The sequence below is a fragment of the Lissotriton helveticus genome, chromosome 2_1, assembly GCF_964261635.1.
Source record: "Lissotriton helveticus chromosome 2_1, aLisHel1.1, whole genome shotgun sequence".
NCBI classification, from domain to species: Eukaryota; Metazoa; Chordata; class Amphibia; order Caudata; family Salamandridae; genus Lissotriton; species Lissotriton helveticus.
In genome coordinates, this window is record NC_136059.1 from 2,020,625,370 (window position 1) to 2,020,653,328 (window position 27,959).

General features: G+C 39.8%; 1 protein-coding gene across 5 annotated transcripts in view; it reads left to right on the plus strand.

The window, feature by feature from the left end:
* GRIA2 (glutamate ionotropic receptor AMPA type subunit 2) overlaps positions 1 to 27,959 on the plus strand; it is a 512,702-nt gene that overhangs the window by 437,182 nt on the left and 47,561 nt on the right. For all 5 annotated transcript variants that reach the window (XM_078676989.1, XM_078676984.1, XM_078676985.1 and 2 more), the window contains exon 11: positions 14,967 to 15,337. In XM_078676989.1, coding sequence (XP_078533115.1) covers positions 14,967 to 15,337 — 371 coding nt within the window. The remainder of the gene's footprint in view (positions 1 to 14,966; positions 15,338 to 27,959) is intronic.

A 27,959-nucleotide genomic window follows, 5' to 3' on the forward strand; every position in this document is an offset into this window, starting at 1 on the left:
CGGACACCACCCTCAATCTATGGGCGTTTAAATTTAGATAGGCCAATGCATGGATGTTTGTTGTTCCAGAGAAATGTTGTACACATGGAGTTAATTTATGAAAAATAACAATTTGGGATGTTTGAAGGGTAACATAGAAAGTGTATAATGGACATTTGGTACAATGGTCATTTTGAGTGCATCTAATCTGCCCCACCATGATAAATGCAGAGGAGACCAAATTGAGAATAACGTTTGTAGATTAAGCTTTAAAATATTGAAGTATTTAGGTCTAGAAGAGCAACATATAAAATGAACATGTACTTATAACAAAAGGAATTTAGTGGTAAAATTTCATTTTTGGAAAAACTTAGTTTATATCTAGAAATGTTAGAATATAAATTGATCTCTTGTAAATAGGAACATCATAAGCCTATAACTTAGTCTCTAGGGAATTGTATTTAAACCCGGAGATAAGTGTATTACAGCGAATACGTTCAAGGGGGGGTTCTAGACAAAGAATAAACGCAAACCGGAAAGTGGAAAGGGGAGAGGGGACAACCTTTCCTGGTACCTCTATTTAAAGGAAAATAATGGGGAAAATTACCATTACCTAAAATACTGGTACAAGAGTCAGAGTATAAGAATTTTATGAATAAAATAAATGTGTGACCAAAGCCAAATTAGGGTAGATTGGTAAAGATACATTGCCAATGAATGTGGTCAAATGTTTTTTCAGCATTAAAGGATAGGGCTGCAAGATGGGCATTGTGTTTCTAGGCCACTGCAAGAATATTACAGAACATTCTGGCATGATCTGCAGCAGGTCTGCTCTTAATGAAAACCAGATTGATCAGGTTTGACAAGGATAGGCGCAACATTTTCTAGGAGAGATGGTAGGACCTTGGCAAATATTTTGCATTCATAATTAATCAATGAAATAGGTTGATAGATATTACAAAGGATGGTGTCAATATCTGGCTTAGGGATAATAATATTCAAGGCTTCCAGAAAAGTGGCACTAGCCTTTGAGTTCAAAAGAAAAGAATAAAAGAGCTCTAGCAATTTGGGGGCCTACAAAATGAAAAGGAAGAAATGTATTCAATAGAATATCTATCTGGGCCAGGAGCCTTAGCTGGTTTTAGGTATTTGATGGCATCTATAATTTCTGGAAGGGTAATATCAGTTTCTAATTTTTTGAAGGTGCTACAGAGGGAACATGGTTTGGGAAGACCACTGAATATTTTTGTATACGTGGTGCTGATAGTGTGGTATCTTCTGTATACAATGATTGGAAGTAGGATTGGAAAACAGTGTAAATATCAGAGTCGGAGGTCACAGTGTTATTAGTAAATTCACTGTGAATGGGTCCAAACCTTTTCTGCTCTGATTACATTTTTAAGTAATTAGCCAGCATTGTACCAGGTGTATTTTGACCTCAGTGGAATCTAGATTTAACCTTAAGTAAAATTTTACATGCATCAGTGGCAGCATTTTTGCTGAGAATAGATTTGACTGTTATTAATTTATGTAAAACAGAGGAGATTTAGAGGTGAAGTAAGTATGTTTAAGTGTTTTATTTGCAGAAGCAAAGAAAAGTATTGGGAACTTAACTTATTTTCTAGTGAAAGTTTTTAAAGCATCCCAATGGTTAGGAATGGAAGTGTTAATAGATTGGTTAGTTTGAAAGAATTCCTCAACCTCTTCCATGCTCATGTTGGCCCCCAGCCGTCATGAGTCAAGGTGGCCATGTGCTCACGACGGCTGGGAGCCGTCGCGACCACACCCGCAATTGGAATGTCTAGCACTGCGGTGGAATAACCGCCGCAGTGAAGAGGTTAATAACAGCGCTAGGTTCCAATGCCCAGTTTTTGGAGTTATTGAGGGAAAAATCAAAGGAAGACAAAACTGGGGCTTGACTTGAAATAAAAATGGAACCAATTTCTGATGATTTTATAGAAAGGAGTAAGGACTTTATAACTATAATGTAACCAATTCTGGGCATGATATGACATGCACTGGAACAAAACATAAACTTACATGTATCAGGGTTGCAAGTTTATTGAACTTCAAATAATGAACAAGTGGAAATGGCGGATTTGACAGCCTTATGGTATTTGTTAGGATTGAATTAGCGTTTGGATTTACTTTCCGTAAATGAGTCTAATCATTGATTAAAATCACCTGCTACAATAATGTTGGGATTATCAGAAGAAGTAAGTTTTACTTTAATACTGTGCTAGAAATCAGGTTTAACTGGATGTCCCCAACCATGGGCATTCCACGAGATATCGTTAGACATATTGGGGGATAGGGAAAGGGGAACAGGAATATGGATGACAAGCTGCAAAAAAAGGAAAGTGAGACAAAATGACATAATTATTAACAATAACAATATACATGAGTAATGCAAACATAATAATATTGGAAAACATACACCTACTCATATAATCACAATAAAAAGAAGAATAGGACAGAAAGGACAAAGAAGGCTTAACTAAAAGGAAGAAGGGGCAGATCATGGATAGAAATCCAAATGTGAAGAAAGAGGATGAAAATATAGCATGGGACATGTCTGCACCAGAACAAGAGCAACAGCAGAGAGAAGATAATTATATTATGTTGATAAAGCAATATATTCAAGAGATTGAGGAAAAAACAGAAAACAGGTGCAAAGGAGAATTTTGAACATTAGTGGCCCTATTATGATGTGAAATAGCTTGAAGAAACATTTTTTATTTAGCAGGTTCATCAAAAGATCATGAGGTGCCTTCATAAATAATCTTGCATAAACAAGGGTGAAGGATGCCATAGCGGATATTGAACTGTCTTGTTTGAGGTAGCAGGGCAAGGAAGTCTTTTCTTCCGGCATTTATTGAATTGGAGTGGTCTGGAGAGATGAAAATGTTGTATCTGGACCATATGAGATTACGTTTTTCTTTGGCTACTTTCAAGACACATAAAAGATCCATGAATTCCAGAGATAGCATTATGATTCCTCTGGGTTTAGAAGAGTGAGGATGAGGACGACAAGGCAGTGTGCTTGTTGAATGTTAAGATATAGAGGAATCCGAAGGCCGAGAAGATCTGAGAGAAATTTCTTCAAGAATCCAAGAAGGTCGGGACCCTCGAGGGCTTCCGGCAATCTATATTAGTGATGGTTGTTCCATCTATTCATGTTTTCGAGATCCTCTGTATGCAGTTTATGTTTTAGAATCTCTTGTTCAAGAAAGGGAATTTTGGTAGCCACATCTTGAATATTGCTAGCACATAGGTGCCATTTTTAAAATGTTACCCTCCATAACAATACAGGGGTCCTCAATTTGCTTAAGTTTTTCATTATTAGCACAAATGAAAGGTTTTAAGCCCCTCACCTCATCCAGGATGGTATCTAATACTGGATAATGGGAGAACATGATAGATGATGGGGGATCATTGTTTGCCCTTTTAGACTTTGTATTAGAGGTGGTGCCTTAGCAGCTCAAAGATCTCTGGCCACCCTATCGTATTGAATAGTATGATTAGGAACTTTCTGAAATGATTTTATCCTACCCGTAAAGAAGAAGTAATGACTTAAGCATAGTATGAGGCACTAGAATGCAGGGCAGCAATCATAAATAACATGGAGCAGTATGGAAACGGTGGTAAATGGAGAGATTTGCATCATCAATTTTTAGACAGATGCCATAACAGCGCTGAGATGAATTGCCCAAAGTTCTGGACTGCAAATGCAAAGTATTCTGTGAAGCAAATGTGTCAGAAGAGGCAGAAGAGATTTACAGCATTTTGTTTGGTAATAAAAACAGCAATTAAAACAGCTTGAAGATGGACATTTACACTAAGAATGCACTCTTTGTGAGGCATTGCCCATTCCTAAAAGCATTCAGTGTGAGGAAAGTATGGTAATGCACAAAAACTGCAGTGCAAGTGGTGCGCTGACAAAATGGTAACCACTTGCGAGTTATCACTACCGCAGAGCTGGATAAAGAAAAGCTACAGCAAGGTTTAATTAAAAAAGCTTTCATAAAAGCCCTAGGGCATGCTGAAATAGTTGCATAGATCATGCAAAGCGGCTTTTCTTTTTTTGAGGTATGAGTGCCTAAGTGCCATGCTTGGTGCACTGACAAAATGGTGGCCACTTGTAGACCTGTAAATTCACCGCCGTGGCACCAGAGCATAAAGGGGGCTTCTTAATGTGCACCCACCATCTTGTCTGGTGCAAAAGCCAGACCGAGTTTTGCAACTTTAATATCTCAAAAACAGTTGTACTTTGGCATGAAAGACTTGTATGCTTTAATTTGACTGTATAACAAATTTCAAAGGAAAATGATTAAACGTCGTCTATGAAACAAATTAGAAAACGTTGTAGGTGCACAAAATGTTTGCACAAAATGCCCTTGCTTCTTAGGCTTTTATTAAAAGTGGGCCAGATAATTTGGACCTCTGCAACGACCTCTGTTTGTCTAAGAATTGTAAATCTGAGTAAGGGAAAACTTAAAGCCCTTGGTAATTGCTGGATTTGTTAAAGTTTGTACCGCTACTATTTCAAAAGGTCAATATTAGCGGTATAAATTTAGATTCTGGTTGAAAGTGCAGGAAAAATGACATGCTATGGTCCATTTTGAAGGACTTAACTCATTATAGGTGATCATTTTCACATACATTAAAATCTATTCCTAAGAGAATTGCATTTTGAGTGATGCAATAATTATTGCATCAAGGACTAGGGCTCTTGTAATTGAGGCCTAAATCCACGTTTTTACATACCATATGAAATGTAGCGCAAAACCTGAGACCAATTAACATTTCTGTTTTGTTGAAAGAGGTGCACACAGCATATAAGCCAGCCCGTGATCTGTTACATAAAGACTCCTATGAAGTTCACTGCAGGCACAATCAAAACTTAGTGCAAATCCCAAACTACCATATGTTCCAGGGAAAAGAAATCAGGAGTTTTGTAGGGAATCCATAGAGTCAGGAGTTTTGTAGGGAATCCATAGAGTCATGGTCACTAGCACTATGCTGATGCAATTTGTAACACTCGTTGGCCCTTGCAGTGCAAAAAAACCGTTTCCTTACAGCAACACTGTGATAAGGCTCCAAGTGGTGAAGAGACACATGTCCAAAAGATCAGTAGCAAAACACTTACTATGCTGATGTTGTTCTTTGAGGATGACCCCGGTGCTTCAACATATGCCTTTCAGCTACAGCATCAGTAAGTGAAACTTTGTCTGAAGCATGAGAGAGAAGGAAGGGAGGTGGAGTGTGAGAGAGTAAACGGAATGATCGAATGATTGACAATTGGTACACCACCATCTGTCAGACCAGATGGAACCAGGTCCTATTTGTCAAGCATAGCACTGCAGCTAATACCATAACCTTTCCCTTCCTGGCATGAGAGAAAAACCAATGAGTGGGGGGAAAAAGTACAGAATCCAAATAGTAGTCCTAGTAGTCAAAATCGGACGAAGGCATCCACTCCCCAAACCTACTCTGAAAGGTATTCATAGTAAAATTCGAAGATATATGTGTCTGTCAGGGAGATGATGATGTACAGGTTTGGCTCTGGTGCTTCTGGATTAATCTCTAGAACACCCCTGTGAAAGTAGGAAGATAGAAAGCATAAAGCTGATCTCTTCACCACAACATTGTCCACCTCAGAAAATAATGCCACATGCTCCTCTATCCCTAATCCTGTCTGAAAGACTGTCTCTACTCTGAGAAACACTACCTTGAAAATCTAAATGTCTTTGTTCTAATGTGGTTAGTCATATCACCAATTTAATAACAACAACAGTGACTACAGGTGCTTTGAAAGCTAAAAGGAATGAAGTAGGCTCCTTCCATTTTATTATCTACTGCCACATATAAGATATCCCCTGGGGGTGCTCCTCAACCAAAACCTGATATGTCCATAGTCAGGACTACTGGTGTTGGTACACACAAACAAGATGAATACAGATGTATATCTACTAGAACCACTTCACCTGAATCTTAATTTCAGCTGAAACAAGAAACTGTGTGCTGCACCTATGAAACTAAGGTTTCAACCAAACCAAGACGTGGCAATTCAGAAGCCCCAGATGAAGCTCATCTAAGGGGTCCCAGATAGACAGGCTGCTCCAAAAGGGAGAGAACCAACAAGAAGTCAGGAAGCCAAGTTAATATCTGTCCCTCCAATATAGTTATTAAATTGAGAACAAAGATATATCCAAAGTTCCAAACATAACATGTCTTCTTGGAAGTGAAGTCAAGATCACATAGAGACAGAATAGAGAGTCACACATTCTGAGAAATGACTCCACAGCTTCTGTGTGTGTGAATGTGGTAAGGACATTCTCATGAACCTGATAAAAAACCTGAACCAATAAACTAAAGTTTGTGCAAGTCAACATCTAGGCATTCTGATTATTAATAATGTCCCTATTTCATCATGTTGTAAAACAGAGCATGGCTTGTGAGAAGTCACAAAGCTCCAGGATTCTGTATTGACTACAACACATATATTGTGATGGATCTCCACCACCAGCTCCTGAATCTCTGTGCCCCTCGTGGGAGCAAGCTTCAGTTTTCAGATGAGAACCTCAAACTGAAAGTGCAAAAAAATAAAGAGATTTGCATCCCCCAGGTTCAGGGACATACCAAAGCCATTAACACATTGGATGGATATTCTTTTGATGAGCATGTTGACATGCATTACATCCAAGAAAATGTTCCCACTTTTGTAGATTGGGGTCAGCTAGAACCCCAAAGGCATTCTTTTCAAACAACATTCCGGAATGGACCTCATTGACTTGATCTTACAGGGTCACATAACAATTTCCCTTTTCATTATAACTTCCTGTGGGGTCTTTATGTGCCTCTTTAAGACCATCATAAAATTATGAAAGTGTTGCTGAATTCACACCCATTTTTGTGTGTATAATGCGTTCTTGTTATACAAGCATACAGTTGCATGTAGCACCTGGCCAAAAAATGTTTTAATGTACTTATTTACACATACACAAGGCCTTCAATGGGAGTATTTTTACCATGATTAGTGGTCTGAACATTGATATACCCCTCAAATGTGATAAGCTGATGCCAACTTTACTATGGAACTCCTCCTCTTTGGTACTCAAATGTCTGAAATGATCTAACCCTAATGAGGCAGAACACACAAATAATCTTACTCCCCTTCTCAAAGGACCATAATTGGGACCATGACATCTGAAACAAAGCCCATTCATGTTGTATGGAGTAATAATGGGAAAGGAATGCCCACAGTCTCTCTATTCTCTTGCTCTTAAAAAAGAGGTTGTTATAAAATTCTCTGTAAAAGAGAGTACATACTCATTCTACATGAAAGCCTTGTGAATCCACCTCTTCTCCAGCCCAGGACTGAACTATCGTTCACCAAATATATTGAGACAGTGGATGCCAACTTTTTAAAGTCAATCTGTATTCAAACACTTTGTCCAAACCTTGCTCTTTGCAATCATACAAGCTCCAGTGTGCAAAGTTGCAGAACAAAGTCTATGAAATGGTAAAGTTGTCTAAAGCTGAGCTTGTGATTCCATTTTACAGTTTTTCAGCAAAATTGTCTGTTGTTCTGTTGACAAGGTTTGACAATCCTTTGCCCGAGATTTGGCTATATATGCCCTTCAAAAAGCTGAGTCAAAATCTCTATAGTTATTACATAAGACCGTCTCTATCAATTAGTCTGCTGAACCACTTGCAATATCATCCCCAAGGGCCACCAGGATGGAGAACATATAATTAGCTAGAACCATCCATGAAAAGCATTATTCTTCCATAGAATATCTTTTCTTTTAATAAGAAACATGGACTAGAAGACTTCATCATTTCTTCCTTCTTATGTAATACTATGTCCTTTTATGCATAGAACACCTATGGGGGAAGCTTTCAAAGGTGGAAGAATACATTTCCTACTGTGCTTAGGGACTTCCTCCATTGCTCGTAGTCATTGATTGTTCTATAAATGGTTAATATTCTTTGTTACTGTCAAAGCTTGTCAGTTCCCCATTTCATGGCCAATCCACGGCAGCATGCCATATTGGTTGACATTTTCCCATTTTCTAAAGACAGACATCCAAAGTAGGGTTTGTAGTTAGAAAAGATGAAATCAGTATACCTGAAGTCCTGGAAGGTTTCTCCCATCATCTTTTGAACATTGATATATTTTATTTTTCGGACTGACATGATTTGCATGCTGTGCTTTGCACAGCAGTCCAGACAGAAGAAACATGGTGAACATAGTGTTGATGTGCAGAATGCTTGCAAATGCTAAGTAGTGTGGGTTTTTCCAAAAGTGTATTCAGTGATAGCTTCAATATCTGATGCACTGGGGCCCCCAACCTGTAAATGATGCAGAGTAACCAAGATGTTAGAAGGGTGTTATCCACCAGGTTTTAGCAAAGCCCAATCAACATCTAAATGACCAACTTAATGTTATATGTTAACTTGCTTTTATGAGAGGGCCATTGTTAATTGTACATGATTTCCAGAGGAAGCCATTCTCATGAACACAAGATTAGAAATCTAAAATCTTCACTGCTTTGACATTCAATGGTAAAACAGTGGAAGTATAAGTGCTGCTGTGCTCCCTTACCCAAATATGCAGGGGTCGCCTTGCTGCTTGGGTGTTCGTTGGTGCGCAGACTACATGCCCCAGGAAGAAGTGTAGCTGCAGCCGCTTGCTGATGCTGTCACACCCGCACCCGGGGATGCTGAACAAATTAATTTGCTCCCTCAACGTGGGATGCCTTGCTGTTTGGGTTGATTATTGGGGCAAACAACACACCCCAGGAGGAATCTCGGCAGCAGCCACTTGCTGACACCATCACGCCTGCGCCAGTAGGCGCTAAACAAACTGGCTGGTCGGCTCCCGCGGGACACACACAGGATGCACCCAGGCCAAGAGCAGGCCCGAAAGGCTGGGTTGGGCCCTCCCTCTTTGACTTAAGTCGAGCCTGCAGCAACGAGATAAGATGAGAGTTCCCTTCTACTGTGTGAAGTAACTATGGGGAAAATAACTGGCCTGTTAGCTTTAACCACAACCTCCACTAGTACCCTGCGTCCCTCTGTTACCATTGACAGTATGCTAGCAAGTGTGGTTAAAATAGTATCCGGCAAGATAGAACTCACAGAGCATATATTGTCTCTGGGACTTGAGGTATAATCTATTGAGCCGGGCTGTGGCGCTACACCAACCCCTCGACATGATGGTAACACCCCCCTGCAAACTGTTATTGCTCCTATTGTTGTCTCACAACTGATGAGTATGTCCTTGAACATGGTTCCCCGCTGACCCAACACATTATAGTAGCCCCTTTTGTACTCGTGGCTGGTACAGCAAAATGCAAAAGGACACCAGGAAACAAACCTCACGCACGGGCACATCACAAAGTGACTTGACTTCCTGGATACACCCAGCATAGACCTCTAACCCAACGCACACATTTTTTAATGACATCATTACTCAATCCGGTAGTACCCATCAGAAGTAATTCCTGTGCTACCTGATGTAGAGCAGTTTTTAACAGCACAAAATGTTCCCATGTTGGCGATTTATTAGACAAAAAGTCATCCCTTGATGGACCGCCTGACTAACCTGGAAACTCTAATAGACTCTGCGATCATGTAGCGGCTGTTAACATGACTACTTCTGATGCCAAGGCGGGAGGGGGCCATTTGATAAATGTTGCACCCACAGATTATGTTGCTAATTTAAATCACTGTTCCCTAGGTGGTCCAGTTACTGCACCCCTCCCCAAGAGATGTACACAGCGAGATGCTCGAGCACCCGTAAACACTATGTGCACCACACAACCTTCTTTGTAGTGCTCATCCGCACACTGTAGACGGAGTGGTCTTCTTGAGTTGAGCTCTTTAGTTCTTTCTAGGCCTGCAACTGATTTTAATCCTGCCCCCACACCCACCAAACCACCTGGAAATATCAAGTAGAAATAACAGTGCTATCCCTTGCCAACCACCCGCTAACTATCCATCAAGTGGATCTAGCCCCAAAACTATCCTGGATGGGTTGGGTCTCCCCCCAGCTGCCTACCCTAACATGTTGGTGCTGGCAGAAGTGCCCCACTCAACACAGCAGAGGCAATCTTGGGCTGAACTACGCAATAAATGCACTGATTGGTTATATAAGTATACACAGTTTAGCACCCTAAATATTTATGGTGTGGAATAGGATGGGTGGGCGACGTGCATAAAAACACTGAAGGTGATTGTGTTATAATTAACTTCCACAGACCTGCTATGGTTAGGGCATTATTGAACCGTTGGGAAATCCCTGCTGCAAGATATACCCAAATCTGGTCGCTTCCACTGGGATATTTCTATAAACCATCCTCTAGATGTATCCTGTCTGGAACCTCCCCCTTTGCCAACCAGAATAGATTTGCAGCATTAAACTACCTTGAAGCCCAGGATTGACTGGGTCCAACTGTTGATGGGGAGGGTGATTTACTATCTGCACGTTTATCACATGCAACTCTGGTGCATTCTTTAAAGATCACAGCAGGGTTTCCGGTACATGACATCCAGGTTATGAAAATATAAAGATGGAATGTGGCTGGCCTACAATCAAAGATAATTATAGATGACTGACTTCAGATAATTAGGCAATATGACATCTTAAATGTTTCAGGAAACCTGGGCCACTAAAAATATCCATCTTGAAGGGTTTGAGTGTTACAACATTCTTGCCTCAGCACCCAAAACGGGGCGCTCCATTGGTGGCTTAACAATATAAGTGAACATTACTGCAGGGGGTTGTACCAAGATCATGCCTACCTATAAAGACAATTTTCAGGTTTTAAGATATAAAAAATGCATGCCACTTTATCTGCTTAATTTTAATATTAATGATTTCTAAAACAAACCTAATACTATCTTTATTAATCTTTTTGATTATATTACTGCCCTAAGAAATTCGAAATATTTTGATAATACAGCAGGTATTTGTCTGGGTGGTGATTTTAATGCTAATTTGGCAGGAATGGATTATCGTTTTAGTAATTCTAGCAGAGCTTCAATGTAACAGGGGTGTAGAGATGATGACACATTTGATAACCCAAAATTTGAGTAATGTTATGGATATTGTAGTTTCTGTTAATAATGATATATTGCTCCCGAAGGAAGGGGCTTTGCCACAACAATTGATTATATTTTTATCGCTCCTAATGTAGAGGATTCCTTATTGTATGGCAAAGTTGTTGCAACACTGTATGGAGACCATAACCCAATAGAAGCGGCTTTTAAATTGTCACCTAAGTCTGCATGCAAAATAGAGTGTGGTGGGGGGAACTTGAATCTTCTACAGATAATCTTCGATTAGTGTGGCGAGGGGTTGACCCTGTGCAATTATTTTCCAAAGTGGTAAGGGCGAACCTTGCACTGTTTGAGTTTTCTTTTGTTTGACAATGGTTGAACCTAATCATGATGTGATTATTGCATTCTCTAATCTCTCTATGGCCATCAGGTATGAACCAATGAAACCTATTCTCACCTTATCTCTCACTCCCCGATGGCTTAATTATGAATGTTCAGTAGTAAACCAACTGTTGCATAGGGCCCTTGTGGTGAACCCAAGGTGTCAGCAGACAATACAAATGTTAAGGAAAAAAATACAAGGAGGGAAGAGATTTTTGGGTGTCTGAAGAATGCACACTTTATTGGACTGCCATACATTAAATGCGGGCGGTGGGCTACATTTTTTCACCAATAAGTTGTAATATAACTAGTGAGGCCCGGGAGGCACATTTTTCAGCAATATATACAGGCCCGCCACACGATAAAGAAATGGTCGAGCTGCCAAACCCTCAAGGAGTCGCAATATCTCTTTTTGAAGTGGAGGAAGCTATATGTCAGAGCATAGGCAGTAAGGCCCCGGGACTAGATAGGGTGGCAATAGATCTTTCTAAAAATAATCCTGATATCTGGGCCCCCCTCCTACTTAATGGTTTTATCAACTCTTTGTTGCCAAGCACATGGTTGATTTCTATTATCATACCAATTTTTGAAAAGGGTGATCTTTCTCAACCGAGTTGCTACAGGCCCATTTGCCTCATTGATACAACATTAAAAATACTGGGTAGGGTTCTATGCAAACTGAAATAGATGAGACAATAGTGCAATTCTTATCCTGTATATATCGAAATATGAAAGCTAGAATTAAAATTAATACACAAGGGGAAGTTTCCAATGATATTGGTTTTTTTAGAGGGGCAAGGCAGGGTTGTGTTCTGGCCCCATTACTCTTTATTTTATGTATTAATAATTTGCAAAGTTTTTAGTGACAATCACCAATAATATTCCAAGAATTAACAGGCTTATACTCCCATCTTTATTATATGCTGATGATGTGGTCCTAATGGCTGCACCCCCCAAAGCCCTGCGCCTTCTAGTATGAGGTTTTGTTAATTTTATGGCCTCTGTAGATTTATGTAGTAATTTAAAAAAATCTTTTATAATGGCCTGTAGACCAAGGAAACACGCAGTGAATGTCCTCCATGTCGGTGATCAGAGTTCACTAAGCACAAACATTTTTTCCTGTTTGGTTTTGGTTTAAGCTGCTAACGGTCTGTGGACAGAGCATACCGCATATTGCAGGGGGGGGCGCTATTTAACCTATTTAAAAAAAAAAAACTAAATTCAGTGTACACCGACTGCAACCTATGGTGCAGAGGTTTGGGGTACTGCCAAATGTCATAATATTCAGCATGAGGAGAATAGGTTCTGCCACAAGCTTTTGGGCATCTCAATTTCTTCTCCTCAATGTATATGCCACAGTGATCTAAAGCTACATTATATCAAAGATTATATTAGAGCGTGCACTGCTTTATTCTGGTTAACCATATGGAAAAACAAGGCAACGTCCCTTACTAGAGATATCATAGTTGACTGTCTTAAATGTGAGAAATGTATGGAAATTCCATGGCTAGCAGAGGTGAGATCCAGTTTACGCAGGATTAATTATGTAAATGTCTTTGACAGAGTTGTGGGTGACCCTGTATAGGTGCTTTAACGAGGATAGATTGGCTACAGAGTGCATTAAATCTAGCAGAGTTGCTTACCTGAATATTAAGAATGCCCACCTACCTGACCAAACCTATGGATCGAGGGGAGTGCGGCCTCCTGTTCTGCCTAGAAGCTAGCACTGTCAAGTATCTACTATGCTTTACCCTGGGCTTTCAAGCAAATCTTGATTTTATTCCTGGCCCATATAATGGGCACTTGGGGCAAACCCGACTACATTGCTTATTTTTTGGTACGTTCTATGAACAATATATTAAATCATTGCTGCTCCCGTTTAAAAACAAAGATAATACCTTGATTATAGAGGTGCCTACAAAACCCTCCTCGCACTGGGCGAGGATGAGCTAATAATTTGTGTGGGCACCTTTTCGAAAATTGCAGTTAGAGCCCACATCTCAATAAACACTGTTTAAATGCACTTTATAGTCAGCACTGCATTGAAGAATCATATGTTTGTTTTTAATAATTGTATGATTGCGTATGTATATATTTATTGCATGTGCTAGCCTTTTATATGGATATGTTTTTATCTGAATAAAGAAAATATTTATTGGTTAATTGATTGATATCCAGAGACGTTAAGCTGGTGACACAGTGGCAAGTGACAGACTGCTATCTGACTCAAAATCCCCCACATAGTTCTGACTGAACATCAAAGGCAACCAGTATCAAAGCAGGTTGTGCTTTGACTGTGTCAACCACCATCCTGCATAACTTTCATTGGTTCCTGCCGACCTGTGATAGACTTATCAGAAACTCAGACAAGCACCTGCCAGCATGACACCACCTAGCAAGTAAATTACACAATTTAGATGCAATTTCAGATTAAAAACATCTTAAGTAAATATAATGCTGCACTAAACAAAACCTTTCCGATCCCAATGGAATAAAAATGATGATAAATTGTTTTGCTATCGTGCTTCATAGCACACTTGTGCCCTTTGCACAGATTGTAAATAACAGATGTCACTCTTGCCAAATGTAATTGTACTGAATTTACTGTCTTCAGCAGAATAGGAAATTATGGCTTTCATTATGAGTGGCCCAGGTAATTGTGATATATATGCTAACTGCTGTTACAGTACATATTGCAATTAGGAGTTTTGTGATAAATATTGGTAGGGGAAACCTGCCGATATTTATCAGCAGAATAATGCCCAATACTTTCTGGAAAATATGTATTTTGATGCAGTGGGTACAAACATGTTTTATGCTATTCTCCCAAATATCATAATTGGGTGGTATATCTCGCACCTGATCAGGTGTGTTAAATAAAATGCAAAGCCACTCTAATAAGGGCAATAGCTGTCATTGTTGGGGTCTAAATATGTGACCACAGTAGGTGATAGTCACTAGTAGTTAACTGAAATCATCTTGGTTTCATTGGTCTGAAAGAAATCAAAACTTCACACAAACACCAACCAGGGAAACTAAATATTAATATCAAACAAGGCAGAATTTCTTTCAGATTAAGTAGTGCTCAACCAGCTAATAGAGTGAGGAGAGTTTATGAATGTCTCCTATCCAGTGTAAACAATACCCAGTGCATCGTTAACAATCACCAGCAATTAGGAATTCCACGTCTTTCTTTATTTGACGATATCTGCTAGGGTTCAGAATCCTTTTGTCGCATCATTCACCGAAGGCACCTCTTCAAGAGCCACACTATGTGAACAGAAAAATGCAGGAGAAGTTGGACAGTGACAATAGCCTTTATTTTATGGGTGTATCCTTCCAGCGAATATTGAGTCCTCCTATCCACTAAAGCATACCACTGAATACACTGATGAATGCATGGCTAAAATATAAATTTGTGATGTCCCATTCACGTTGTTGTTTGGTTGTGATACCCTTAATAACTGTCGCCAATAAGTATTTTTGCTCATTTCTACCATGAATTATTTTTGAACTTGCTTTTTTTCCCTTCACAGAAAGCTGACATTGCAATCGCTCCCTTAACTATCACTTTGGTGAGAGAGGAGGTGATTGATTTCTCAAAGCCTTTCATGAGCCTCGGAATATCTATCATGATCAAGAAGCCGCAGAAGTCCAAGCCTGGAGTGTTCTCCTTCCTCGATCCCTTAGCGTATGAAATCTGGATGTGCATTGTGTTTGCTTACATTGGAGTCAGTGTAGTCCTCTTCCTGGTCAGCAGATTCAGCCCCTACGAGTGGCACACTGAAGAGTTTGAAGACGGAAGAGAAACGCAAAGTAATGAATCAACCAATGAATTTGGGATATTTAACAGTCTCTGGTTTTCCTTGGGTGCCTTTATGCGTCAAGGATGCGATATTTCACCAAGGTTGGTACCCACCATTTTAGCTTTGTGCATTTGTGGTCTCATATAAACGTCAAGGTGCATAGATGTTCACTTCCAAGACAACACACTTTGATCATATACCTCTTCTCACTCTTTCAAGTTTTTTGAAAACCTAGTCAGATGAAGATTTGCTCAAGGCCTACCTTATGTTAAGGTGTGAAATTAAATTTACCGTGGAGTTTATTAAATGCATAAGATTCAGGTCATGTCTTTTTGAATAGGTATTGTGTTTAGCTGTATATTCTTATTTTACAGACAACAGTGTTGCTGGTACACATGAAGCATATAGGAGCCCTTACAGAAAATTGTTTGCATGTCATTGCATCAGCTTAATGATGCACACCTTCTTTACAGCAACATATTACAGTTTTGGTACTTGGGCCGGTTTTGCAGTGATGCTGCTATATAGTCCCCCACTGAATAAAGCAGCATTGCTGGGGAACGGTATTGTTAAGCAGCAGTGCTTCATGTTTGCACACACCCCCATGGCCCCCCAGCCCCCGGGGATGGTCAAACTAAATTTCCAGGGCTGTTTGGGTTCCCAGTCCAGCCCTGAATGTTCCAGTTTTTACACAATTTACAATATTTTCATTTTACCGAAATGTGATGATACGTGGATCACCCCATCAAATGTTTCAAACATGCTCGCCAAGTGAGAGGTCAGTTAAATGTGCTCATATATTTTAAGTGATAATGCATGAATTGTTGGAGTCAATTAGTGGAAGAAAGCAGCCATGACAAAAAAGGAGAAGCATTCGTACAATAGTTACAATTTAACTATGCCCATACAATAAAATATCTGAAAAATACATAACATTAAGTTGAGACGCAACTTCTAATGACCGCATACTCAAAGCACTCCATATACTAATTCTATATCACGGCTGCTCACCCATCTAGCCCTTTCTTTTAATTTAGCAAAGTGCTCTAATCCAAAATGTACCTCACCCCACAGAACTGCCATTCTGTGCAGACATTTCAGTGTTCCATGTGAAGAAACAACTGATCTAGATCAAAGATATACTTGAGATCCTGTTACAGCCTCTGTGAGACCGACATGATATTACTTTTTATATGTTATTTCAAGTTTGTCAATTAGTACCTGTACCTTTATATTGAAGTATTGGTATCCTGTAATTTCATGACACTTTCCTCAAAAATGCATTGTAATTCAAAGATGTGGTTGAAAACCAAACTGACTCGAGAAAAAACCTAATTATCATTAACCTAATAAGTTTAGACATTTGGTTAAGCTTATGAGTAGAACCGGATAAGGGTTTTGGGAAGGGTTAGTGTCATGATATGCAAAAGGGTCAAATTTAGAGGTAAGGTGAAGGGAAATCCTTAGCCATTTCACAAATATAGCTCTCATGCTGCCAACTTCATCAATTTGCACATTCCATTCATCTGTTCCCTATGTTCCTTATTTAAGACTTAGACACAGCTTTTGACATAGTTGATCATACCACCCTCACCACGGTGCTCAGTACCCTCAGACTCACTGTAACAGCTTTGGACTGGTTCTCACTTAAATTCTTGCATTGATCATTTACTATTCCAGTTTCTCTGCTCAGTCATTCCTAACCAACATACCAGTGGGTGGCACATAAAAAAACGTTGTCCTGGGATCTCTCTGCTTCACCTTACACTCCTCCTGTGTTTGTAAAATAATAGTCCGTTTCAAATTTCACGGACTACATTTGATCAGAATTTGGTATTTTCCTCTTCCCTTTTCCAACCTCGTGCTTTACACTCACTGGTTCACAAAGGTTTTTCGCTACATGAATGGGTATTACTCTTGTCTTAGATATGAATAATGTTTGAATATCAAGGTGTAATCCACAATACATTGTTTTGTAGTTTTGCTTTACCCCAGTATTAGGTATGTGTTACTTATTAATTATCAGGTGTATGACATACTTACTCATGCAGAAAGGATTTTTAATTGACAGATCTTTTCCATGAGTTTATGAGGCTGCTAAGAGAGAGATTGCCTGATTTTTCATTGCAATTCATTTCACAATTTTGGAGCAATGGACAAAAATTGAATACCTCCCCCTCCAAAATATGTGGAGTGTGAAATAATCAGTGGTTCAGACTTCATGGCACCTGTTAAAAACTTGGGACCTCATTTATGGTGTTTTGACATAGGGCAGCACCACAAGGAATCTTGCCGAGCTCCCTACTTCAAACAAAAGGGCAGGAATTCGCTGTATCTATGAGATATGGCGTATTTCTGTCCTTTTTCCATGTGCTGGTGCACAATGGGCTGCCATGCGCCAATGCAGGTGCAAGGGTGCCTGTGCTGCTGGGTTGATTGGTTTTGTGCAGGAAGGGACACCTTACCGATGGGGGTTTCTAGTAAATCTGGGAATGCTTCAGTTTCCACGTGTGTTGCGTGGGACCACCCACAGCAACAACCATGGAATGCCCCTTTCATGCAGTGTTCTGAGTGAAAGGGGTAAATATTTACAAGGCCGTGAAATGCCACATAGAATGGTGTTACATGGCCTTGAACATTAAACTACCTAAGTGCAAAAAAGTGACATTCCGGTAGCGCAAAACTGCTAATAAATGAGGCCCGGGTTTCTAGTTGGCAAAGGTATGCACCCTGTCCAAGCAGAAGACACAATCCTAGTCAGGGTAAGCTAAATATATACTAAAAGATAACCTGTGCTCAACATCTGGTAGCTTGGCACAGAGCAGTCAGGTTTCTCTGAAGAGGCAATGTGTACATTATTTGTGAAACACACACACACAGTAACACAAGGAATACACAACAGAAAGACTCCATGCAGATTTATAAAAATAGCTTATTATACTATAAACAAAACAAGACCAAAACATTGCACTGGACTGGGGCAAAGACACAGTTCAGGCGTTGCCTCATGGAAGGGCAGACGGGCTATAGGACTTAGCATCGCCTGGTGAACAAAGTGCCTTTCCTGGTTGTTCTTGGGAGGCAAAGCACTGGTTCTAATGCAATGCGCTGAATTTACTCCCACAACTGGGTCAATGTACCGGTTATGCCACACACAGGCAGGGGATGCATCAAAATCCGTTTTCACGTATCTGGGGCACTTCCAGTGAGCTATGCAGAGGAGTAGGGGTAGAGACTTTGATTTCCCTAAGTCTCAAGCAGAGGCAAGCCAACAAGCCCTTTGAGATCACTTTGAGGAAAGGCAGAGTCCAGCTCTCCTTCAGCAGAGTCAGAGAGCAGCAAGGAGAATAGCAAAACAAAAGAAAAGCAGACCTTCTACGTATGAAGTCCAAAGATGAGTCCCTTAAGCAGCACAGCAGTCCTTCTGACAGAGGTTCAGTTGAAGATCCAGAAGTGTCTGATTTTATAAGGTCAGAGGCTCCGTACTTATACCCACAAGTGCCTTTGATGTGGGGGTGACTTCAAAGCAGCTCTCTGAAGTGCACAGGTTTCCTCCCAGCCCAGTCCTGTCTGATAGGCTATCTATGGGGGGGGGGTGATTCATCCCTTTGTGTGGAGACAGGACACTGCCTATTCTAGTGAGTTGGTTACCCCCCCTTACCCCCTGTCTAGGCAGGGCCATCAGAATGTAAATGTATGTTAATGGGTACCCAAACACATCCATCCTTCCTGTGTTGTGGCTGTCTAGAAGGAATGCACAAAGTGTAACTGTCATCCGCCCCCAGATGTGTATTGGAGACAGGCTGTCAGGTACTCACAGCAGTAAGTGTAGAGAAACATTGATTTTCTAAAAGTTACATTTCTATAATAGTAATGTGAAGTACAGCTTTCCCAGTAAGTTGTATTTCTCTATACTGTTCCAAACATATGAAACATGAAAAAGTTACTCCTTTCTGATCAGGAATTACAACTTAAAAGTGTATTTAAGGAATCCACAATGCTAACTTATGAGAGGAGAAGGCCTTACAGTAGTGAAAACGGAAATAGGCTGTTTGTCACTACCAGGACATGCAAAACATACGTGTACATTTCCTACATTTTACTTACATAGCACCCTGCCCTTAAAGCTACCTAGATTCTACTTTAGGGGTGAAATATATGTAATAAAAGGGGATTTTAAGGCTTGGCAAGTAGTTTTAAATGTCATGTCGAAGTGGCAGCAAATTGGACACACAGGCACTGCAGTAGCAGGCCTGAGACTGGTTTGAAAGATTTCTTCTGTAGGTGGCACAATCAGTACTGCAGCCACTTGTAGCTTAAGGTGGTATATGGTATACCACCTTACGAGGGACTTACATGTAAATTAAATATGTCAATAAGCTGTACACCAATTACACACATGTTTAGGGAAGAAGCACATGCACTGTAGCACTGATTAGCAGTGGTAAAGTTCTCAGAGTACTAAGGCAAACAAAAGGAGTTGAGCAAACAAAAGGAGGAGGAGGAGGAGGAAGGCACAAACATTTAGGGTGACCCTTCAGAGAGGTCCATTTTCCAACAGTGTCTGCTTAATCAAGCCACCATTTTTGAAATCTATAATAATGTATCTACAATCGTCTCTGAATGATAGAACTCTCAGTACAACAGAATTCAGATTGTTCTCAAATGTGACATGTCAGATTTAGTTTTTAAAAAAAACACACAATCTACAAAGCTACTTGTTTCTGATCAAGTGGCTTCCTCATATTAGTAGATATGGAACCTTGTAGAGAAATAGCCAGCAGATATAGATAACTGGGATTTCTAAATTGTGCAGTTAAATTTTTTTTTAACTATTGTGATTACCCACCTTGGTCATACAGTCTCTCGAAAACTAACACATATATGTGATTGTATAGCAAATTACTGCTAGTATTACTGTGCACAAAGAGATCGCACAACCAATATTTATAGAGTATGGTATTTGTATTGTAATTCGAAAACAATTATCTTATTTTCCAACATTTTATTCAAATATTTTTCAAAAGTCAATTTACTATTTGTTGGCCAATAACAAAAAAACTGTACCATAGGTCCACCGAAGATTTCCTAATATTTTTATTGAACATCTCTGCTGCTTTCTTTTAGAAGATCATCATAACATTATAGAAGCCTTGCTGAATTAAAAAAACCTTTTTTGTGTATATAACCAATTTTTGTTGCACAATCATACAGTTGATTGTGGCATCTGCCCTATAAATGTTTTAATGTATCTATTTGCACATAAATCTAAAGGATTTACGAATGTAACCATGGCTATTCATTTGGTATGCGTCACAAAAACAAACATTAGCCACACATTTTATAGTGGCCTATGTTCCATATGTTATGAATGGCCTCTCTGCTGTATACTGATTAGTGTAAATTCAAACTCTTTGGCCCACATGCATCATTGTTACATTTTGCACTTCCTAATTTGCGAAAAATAAGGAATCGCAAATTAAGAAGTGCAAAATGCTATGCATCAATTTTTTCGGTATTCATTTGGGATTCGGTAAAAATCGCAATTTTTACCGAATCCCAAATGAATACCGAATTCTTAAGTACATTTTCGCAATTCCCATTGATTCCTATGGGCCAAAAGGCCCATAGGAGTCAATGGGAAGGCATCAGCAAATTGCGAGTGGCACTTAGAAAATTTCATGGGTGCAGACCCCCCCATGCACCCCTGAAATGTATTTTTCGCATCATGTTTCACACACACATGTCCTAAGGACATGTGTGTGTGAAACATGAATGTTGAAAAAAAACATTTTCACCATTTTAAACACTTTTTCCAAATTTACCGAGTGGTTCAACCACTCGGTAAATTTGGCACCCTAACTGCGAATTTCCACTTGTAAAAGTAATGATGCATTGCTTTTAAGAAATCGCACATATGCGACTTCTTAAAAGCACCCGCAATTTTAGAACTCGCAACAATGTTACGAATTCTAAAATTGCTTCATGCATCCCAAAAAGCACTTTTGCATTCGCAAACGGCCGATTTTAAGGAATCGCACCGTTTGCGACTACAAAAATGCTTGATGCATGTGGGCCTTTAACTTTAATGATGTATAGAATTTTGTAAAATCCCCCCAAAAAATCTGTTTAATACAGACATTGCCCTTGTTAGCTAATTGCACACTAAAGATGTACCTGTAAACATGATGATAGCATGCCTAAAGAAACTGGTCATAAATTCACCCTGGGGCAATTCTTGTTAGACAGATTCCACAGAAAAACAGATTTCACTTTATTATGTCTCTGTTTGTTATCCATCTGTCTGTCAACCTACCTATCTGCCTGTCTATCCATTCATCGAAGGGGGTGATTCATAAGATTTGGCTGAGAGAACACTTACTCTTGTAGTACTCATGACTTACTACTGACTTCCAAGAGTACTTTTGACTTAGTCATTTTGAATAGTAAGCCAGGTGTTGTGCAAAAGTAATATTCAAATCCATATCTTCGTGAATCTGGCCATAGTTTCCATCCATATGTCCATTAATCAGGCATCTTTGCACAAATAAATCAGTCGCGGGCCATTTCTTTAAATTAATAGTTAAAACATCTTTTTTGTTGTAAGATCACTACACTTGACAAAGCCACTAAACACATTTATTTTTTAAAACTAGATGCAAAATAGACAAATCTTGCAGACACGTGATATGTAAATAAAATGGCAAGAGCACACTTATGCAAGTTGCAAAAATAATCATAGTTGGTATAGAACATAAATAATCTGCATATGTAGATTTACGAACATGCATGATTGCAGACTTCAGAATTTCTGGTGTTCAAAAAGGCTTCCCTGAGAAGGTATAGAAACATACCGTAGTTGAAAAAGTACATGCATAGACCTGTTGTGATACTTGACCAACTGCAATCCATTTCCGCATGTGTGACTAATTGTACATAGTGTACAATTGTGCATTAGGAAATACTATCCTACGAGTGGAATTGGATGTGCTTTTGTTTGTTCTTTTTTCGATAAGAAAAATGATTTTGCCTGTAGAAAACCCCCTCCTACTATAACTCCACCAATTTTAGTGGTGTTGTTCACTCCTTATCTTCACTCCTGCTTCTCAGAACAGTAAATCTTAGTTACTAAGGCAGCGGTGGGTGAAAAAAAGCATTGTGAATGCTCATAGGCACCTACATTTGTGGGTGTGCTCACATGTTCAGGGCTTTCCACCCCTGGGACACCCACTCCAGGTTTAGGAGTTGATTTTCTAGCATAGAAATCTTTTTGTGAGTAATATATTTTGTAAGTGACATTTTCTTTGTGTAGAGGATGTTTTGTTTGTTATGAGAAAACAAATGTTTTTACTTTACTTCCTGTGACAAAATGAATATAACAAAGTAAAACACACTCCCGTTATGAAGTGCCAAATAGCACCTGTATAGAAATTATTATTATATGTACAGTTTATGCATATATACCATCCTGCATGACTATGTGGACCTGCTGTGAGATTTTGTATTCCCTCATTTTGTGTAAATTTAATGTGGGCCGATTGCAAGAGGGGAAGAGGGCATGAAGAAAAGATAAACATATTGCAATATTGTTTTTACCCAAAAAATAGTTCCAAAGTGTGCACCCAACGTTAGAGCCCAGTAGCATCCCCAACTCTTCAGAACCCGTATTTATTTGTATGCCTTGTGCTTTTTAAGATCTTGAATGTTTGTTTTTTGAACCATACTCTAAAAGGAGAAGCGTATTCAATAAAAAAAATAACTATCATCCCAGTCGTGCTTCCAGTCTGGGTCTGCATGTGTGAAGTCTGCGCTTCTTAATGTTGCAGTTACCACAAACTGTATCTATTTATCAAGTTAAGTCAAGTCAAGTCAAGTCAAAGATAGCTTTATTCGATTTCGATTAAAAAACCATAAAAGCACATTAAAACACATCATACAAATATTTAAGAATGAATCAGAGAACATGCCACATATCTTTATACATACTGGGATATTGTCTATAGACAAAAATGCATTAAATTTCTATGCATCGTTATACTTAAATAAACTACCACATACTAGGGACATCCTAATTAAAATTTCAAAAAAGAACCTTAAGCAAGCGTAGATCTGCATCTGATAGCGAATTTTAAGAACTTAGAAACAGCACATATAGTAATTTCATCTTGTAGCAAAAGCAACTTAAATAAAGCTGGTCTGCATTGCCTCAAACCCCAGATTTTCAACAAAGGTGTTAAATATCTCTTTCTTCCCCATACATAGAATTTACAAAATAAAATGCAATGTATGGTGGATTGCGTTGAAGAATCGTCGCATGGGCATTTGGTTAAACTTTTTGACCAGTCATTAGTAGTTGGAAAAGTTAGCAACCTGAAATAACTACCAGTTCTCAGACGTGCTAATAGCATTCTAGTATAACTGGACTGTTCTGGCGACAAATAAGACTGTAAACCCGGTCCTTGAATTAATAAATGATGTTGGATCACAGTCGGCTTCTTTCCCTCTGAGCGCCAACGTTGCTCCTCAAGAAAGGCAAAACAGCATTCTTTCAATGCCTTTCTAGAAATTAAGAATAATGAGGATGGTGTATCATATAATTCTGAATGTCCTATATTAATTAGACATTTTTTGACATAGGAAAACCACTGAATATTACTATGCCCCATATGTTTAATACAGTCGATAATGATCGCCCTATTGAAATCAGTTGCAGTTGAGGTCCATACCTTGTGCCATAACAGCACAGGACTCATCTTAATTAGGTCAACTATATAAACCGCAGCAAGTTCCTTATGACAGGCATAAGTGGAGGTAGATTTTGGGACGGCTAACAGATAGCGTTGGAAGGCTTTTTCCTTTACTTGAAATTCCTGGCAATCTGCTACCCCCCAAATTCCTGCCCCATAAATAGCAGTTGATACGCATTTGGCTTTATAAATGTCAAGCAAAATGCGCACGGGCCTACCACCCAGTTTGTTCGCGAACTGTCTCACTGCGCCGATAGCGCGTGAAAATGCTAGGTTCCTTGTAGAAATAGCCGTGGTCCAGGAACCTCTCTTATTAAAAACAATCCCTAGGTATGAGAAGGTGCAAGTTAGTCCTATCTTTGACTGTTCTAAAAATGTTTTACAAGAAATCTTACTCTTTGATGAGCAGCACATGATGAAGGTTTTCCCAATATTAATCTTTAGGCCCCTTGATCCCATAAACACTGAGAAACTAGTTAGTGCCTTCTGGAGGCCTACTTGGGTTCTCGCCATTATGACCGCATTATCAGCGTAAAGTAAAATAGGCACTGCGGTGCCATCAATTTGCGGGTAGTCCACTTCTGCTTTAATTAAATGATCTGCCACCCCATTTACATATAAATTAAAAAGAAACGGCGCCAAGATACAGCCTTGTCATACGCCTTTCTTTATTGGGAATTTAGATGTGCATTCGCCTTTCTTTCCATAACGCACCATTGCCCCTGCCCCTCTGTATAGCTCTTTAAGAAAGTTAAGAATGTTTGCATCAATAGCTAGATCTTTCAGGGTATCCCACAGTACATCATGTCTCAAACAGTCGAAGGCTGAGGTCAGATCTACAAACGTCAAGAAAATATTACCCTTTTTTGCCACCGTACATTTACCTGTTAATAAGGCCAAGTTAAGACCTTGTTCAACGGTGCCGAGACCTCATTTAAAACCATACTGAAATTTGGAGAGGATGCCCTCTTCCTTGGCCCAAATCTGCAGTCTATTCAACACAACTCTACCTGCCACTTTCATCATAGAATCAAGTAATGAGATGGACCGATAGCATTTGGGGTCATTTCGATCACCTTTTTTTAATATTGGCACTACAATCGCTTCCTGACACGTAGATGGGAAACCTGTGATGTTATAGCTATTAAGCACGTTGGTCAGGAGCAGTGCCCATAAGGCTACATTATCCTTATAAATGTCTATTGGTATTCCATCTGGCTTTGCTGTGTGAGCTCTCAGCTATTGCCATTTCTACATCTTCCATGGAGAAAACTACCTCCAATGGGAAAGATTTTAAAGAGACAGACTCTGTATTTATAAGATGGTCAGATGAAAAGCTCTCTAATCTGACCAAGTCGTCTCTTTTATATAGCTCAGTAAAATGATTTACCCAAACATTCTCCTCTATAGCAATCTCTATCAGATCAGATTTCCTCTCGACAAAAAAAGGGGCATTTACCGCCCTCCAAAAGGCAGTATTATCTTTCAGGGAGCAAGCCTTTAATAATGCTTCCCAGGCAGCTTCCTTCAATTCTTTTCTCCTCTTTTGTAATGTAAATTTGTAGGCTGCTCTGGCGGACCTTATGTCCACAATGTTTCTGGGTATCATTTTTAAAGTTTGTTTTAATTGGGAGTGCGCTTTACTACACTCAGAGCTAAAGCAGCCCTCGACCTTAAGCCTCTCACCTTCCCATGTTGATCCTGTCAGTTTTTCACTAATTTGTGCAGAGATCTCATCAAATGCTGCGGTTACCGCAGATGGATTAGGATTTTCCTCAAGGCAGGTCATGAATTGTTTAAGATGGCCTGCTACTAGATTCTGCAAAAAATTTATAGGATAGACCCTACTCCATTTTATTGCGTATCCATTTGTTCTGGAGAGGGAAATCCCATGGCGGTATAAAATTTCAACGACACCTGGCACTTGTCTATCCCTTGGGCCCATGTCAAAAAGTGAGCTAATCGGGAAGTGGTCACTGAGAGCAACATCCTCAGTTTTAAACCCCAAAGCCCTACTGTAATGGCATGTTGTCGCCAGAGTATAATCAATGACAGAACTTAAGCCCCACCCGTTAAAAGTAGGTTAAAAGTAGGTTGAAAATTAACCTGGGGGTTACATAACTCATTCACAAAACCTAAGTCCCACTCATGTAGTAAGTTGTTGAGCAGATTCCCGAACATGGAATGCTCAAAATGGGTACAGGGTTCACCCTTGAGATTGAGCAAGCCACATATGTCTGAACTACTATGAGGGCATAGGTGGCAGTTAAAGTCGCCCGTTAATATAATGCATCTTTCGTTACAATCCGATCCTGATCCCCCACGAAGAGCACTATTTAGATCTTCAAACACCCTTATTAAATCTGCCTTCGGTATGTTATTATAGAAGTTGATCAGGATAGTATATTGACTTCCTCGCCCCTTAATTAAGAGTATCTGGTAGTGAGGATTATAGTTTAACCCACCAGTGTCTGGACACTCAACAGTTAAATTAGCTGTGTTAGAAATAAAAGTGCAGAGCCCACCCGAGCTCCTACCTCTACTTGTCAGTTGGGCCGCAGTGAAATATGTACGATAGCCATCTAGATATATTTCAACCTTTTCCCAACACTCCTGGAGGCAAATCACATCAAAATTCCCAATAAATGACAAGAAGGAGGGGTCCTTAGCTTTGTTCGACAACCCAGCTATATTCCAAGATAGCAGTGCCATTTTGTCGCTATGGCCTGACCGATGGAATCTTACTTCTGGAGTAGTAGAGTCAAGAACGCCGTTTGCCCGAGCTTCAAAGTCCCCATGGTTACTGTCACCCCCAGCCCCCTCGGCTAGGGGCTTGTGTGTCACTAAGATGTTAACTTCACTGCCACTCAGGTTGTTAGTCTCTGCTGACTCCGGGTATTCTACCCCGACCGTTAATGAACATTGCGTGAGAGGCACTACAACCATATCTCCGTCCCTGTTCTGTGAAGGACATTTTGCTAATGGGCCTTGTGTGATAGATGTTGCAACTATTTCTTGCTTCCTACTCTCCATTTTAGGTTTGAAGCAATAATAGGGCCACTCCTTTACTCCCCTATTGGGGTTGCTATGTTCCTCGCAGTCTCCGATTATAGAGCCATTATATGTTGACAGTCAGTCGACCATCTCCAGACAACTAAATCTGTTTGCGGTCGGGATACCCCTCCAGCCTTCCATGAATGCTGCGTCTCTGTTTACGTTCCCCCCCCACTCTCCCCAATCTCTACCCCTATCTCGGTGACCAACTCTACTCCAATTACAATAAGAATCTGGGCCAGGATGGGTCATAGGTGGGTAAAAGAAGGAAAGTCGCTTAGTTTTGTTAGGATCCTCGAAGTTGACTATAACGCAGTCACCCTGCGTTCTTTTCCTCGTTTGTCCCAACCATGGCACCCTACGCACCATTAGGATCCTACTTGTCCACTGTGGTGGTAACGGTCGGTTGATGTTAAGCCAATGTTGGACTTTATTTATTAAAGACCAACTGGGTTCTTCTGTGTGATCAATCAATTCAGGAACCACGTCATAACCACCACAAATGGACTTGCTTCAGGGGGAAAATTAACATCATATCTAACCCCAGGTGCACCCTTATTCAGATCCCTTCTAAGAGTTAATGGCTTAGGTGTAATTGCCTCCTGTCTAGTTTGTACAGTAGTATTTGTAGGTTTATCTGGTATTTTCTTCACTGTGCCAGTAGAAGTGTTTGGCTTTACATTTGCCGCTGGGTCAATAGTTATTTTACTCGTTGGTCCTACTGAGTTATTATTACTCTGATTGGTACCCCCAGCCTTTAAAACTCCATGATTAGGACATTTTTTGGAAGTTGCACTCAGTATTGCTAACTGTTTTTCAATCTGAATGAGTCTAGTCTATATCGGGAGTAAGTGAGATTTTAGAAGCTCCCCAAAACTAATTAAAAGCTGGCTATTAATCTCACAATCACCATATTCACTGC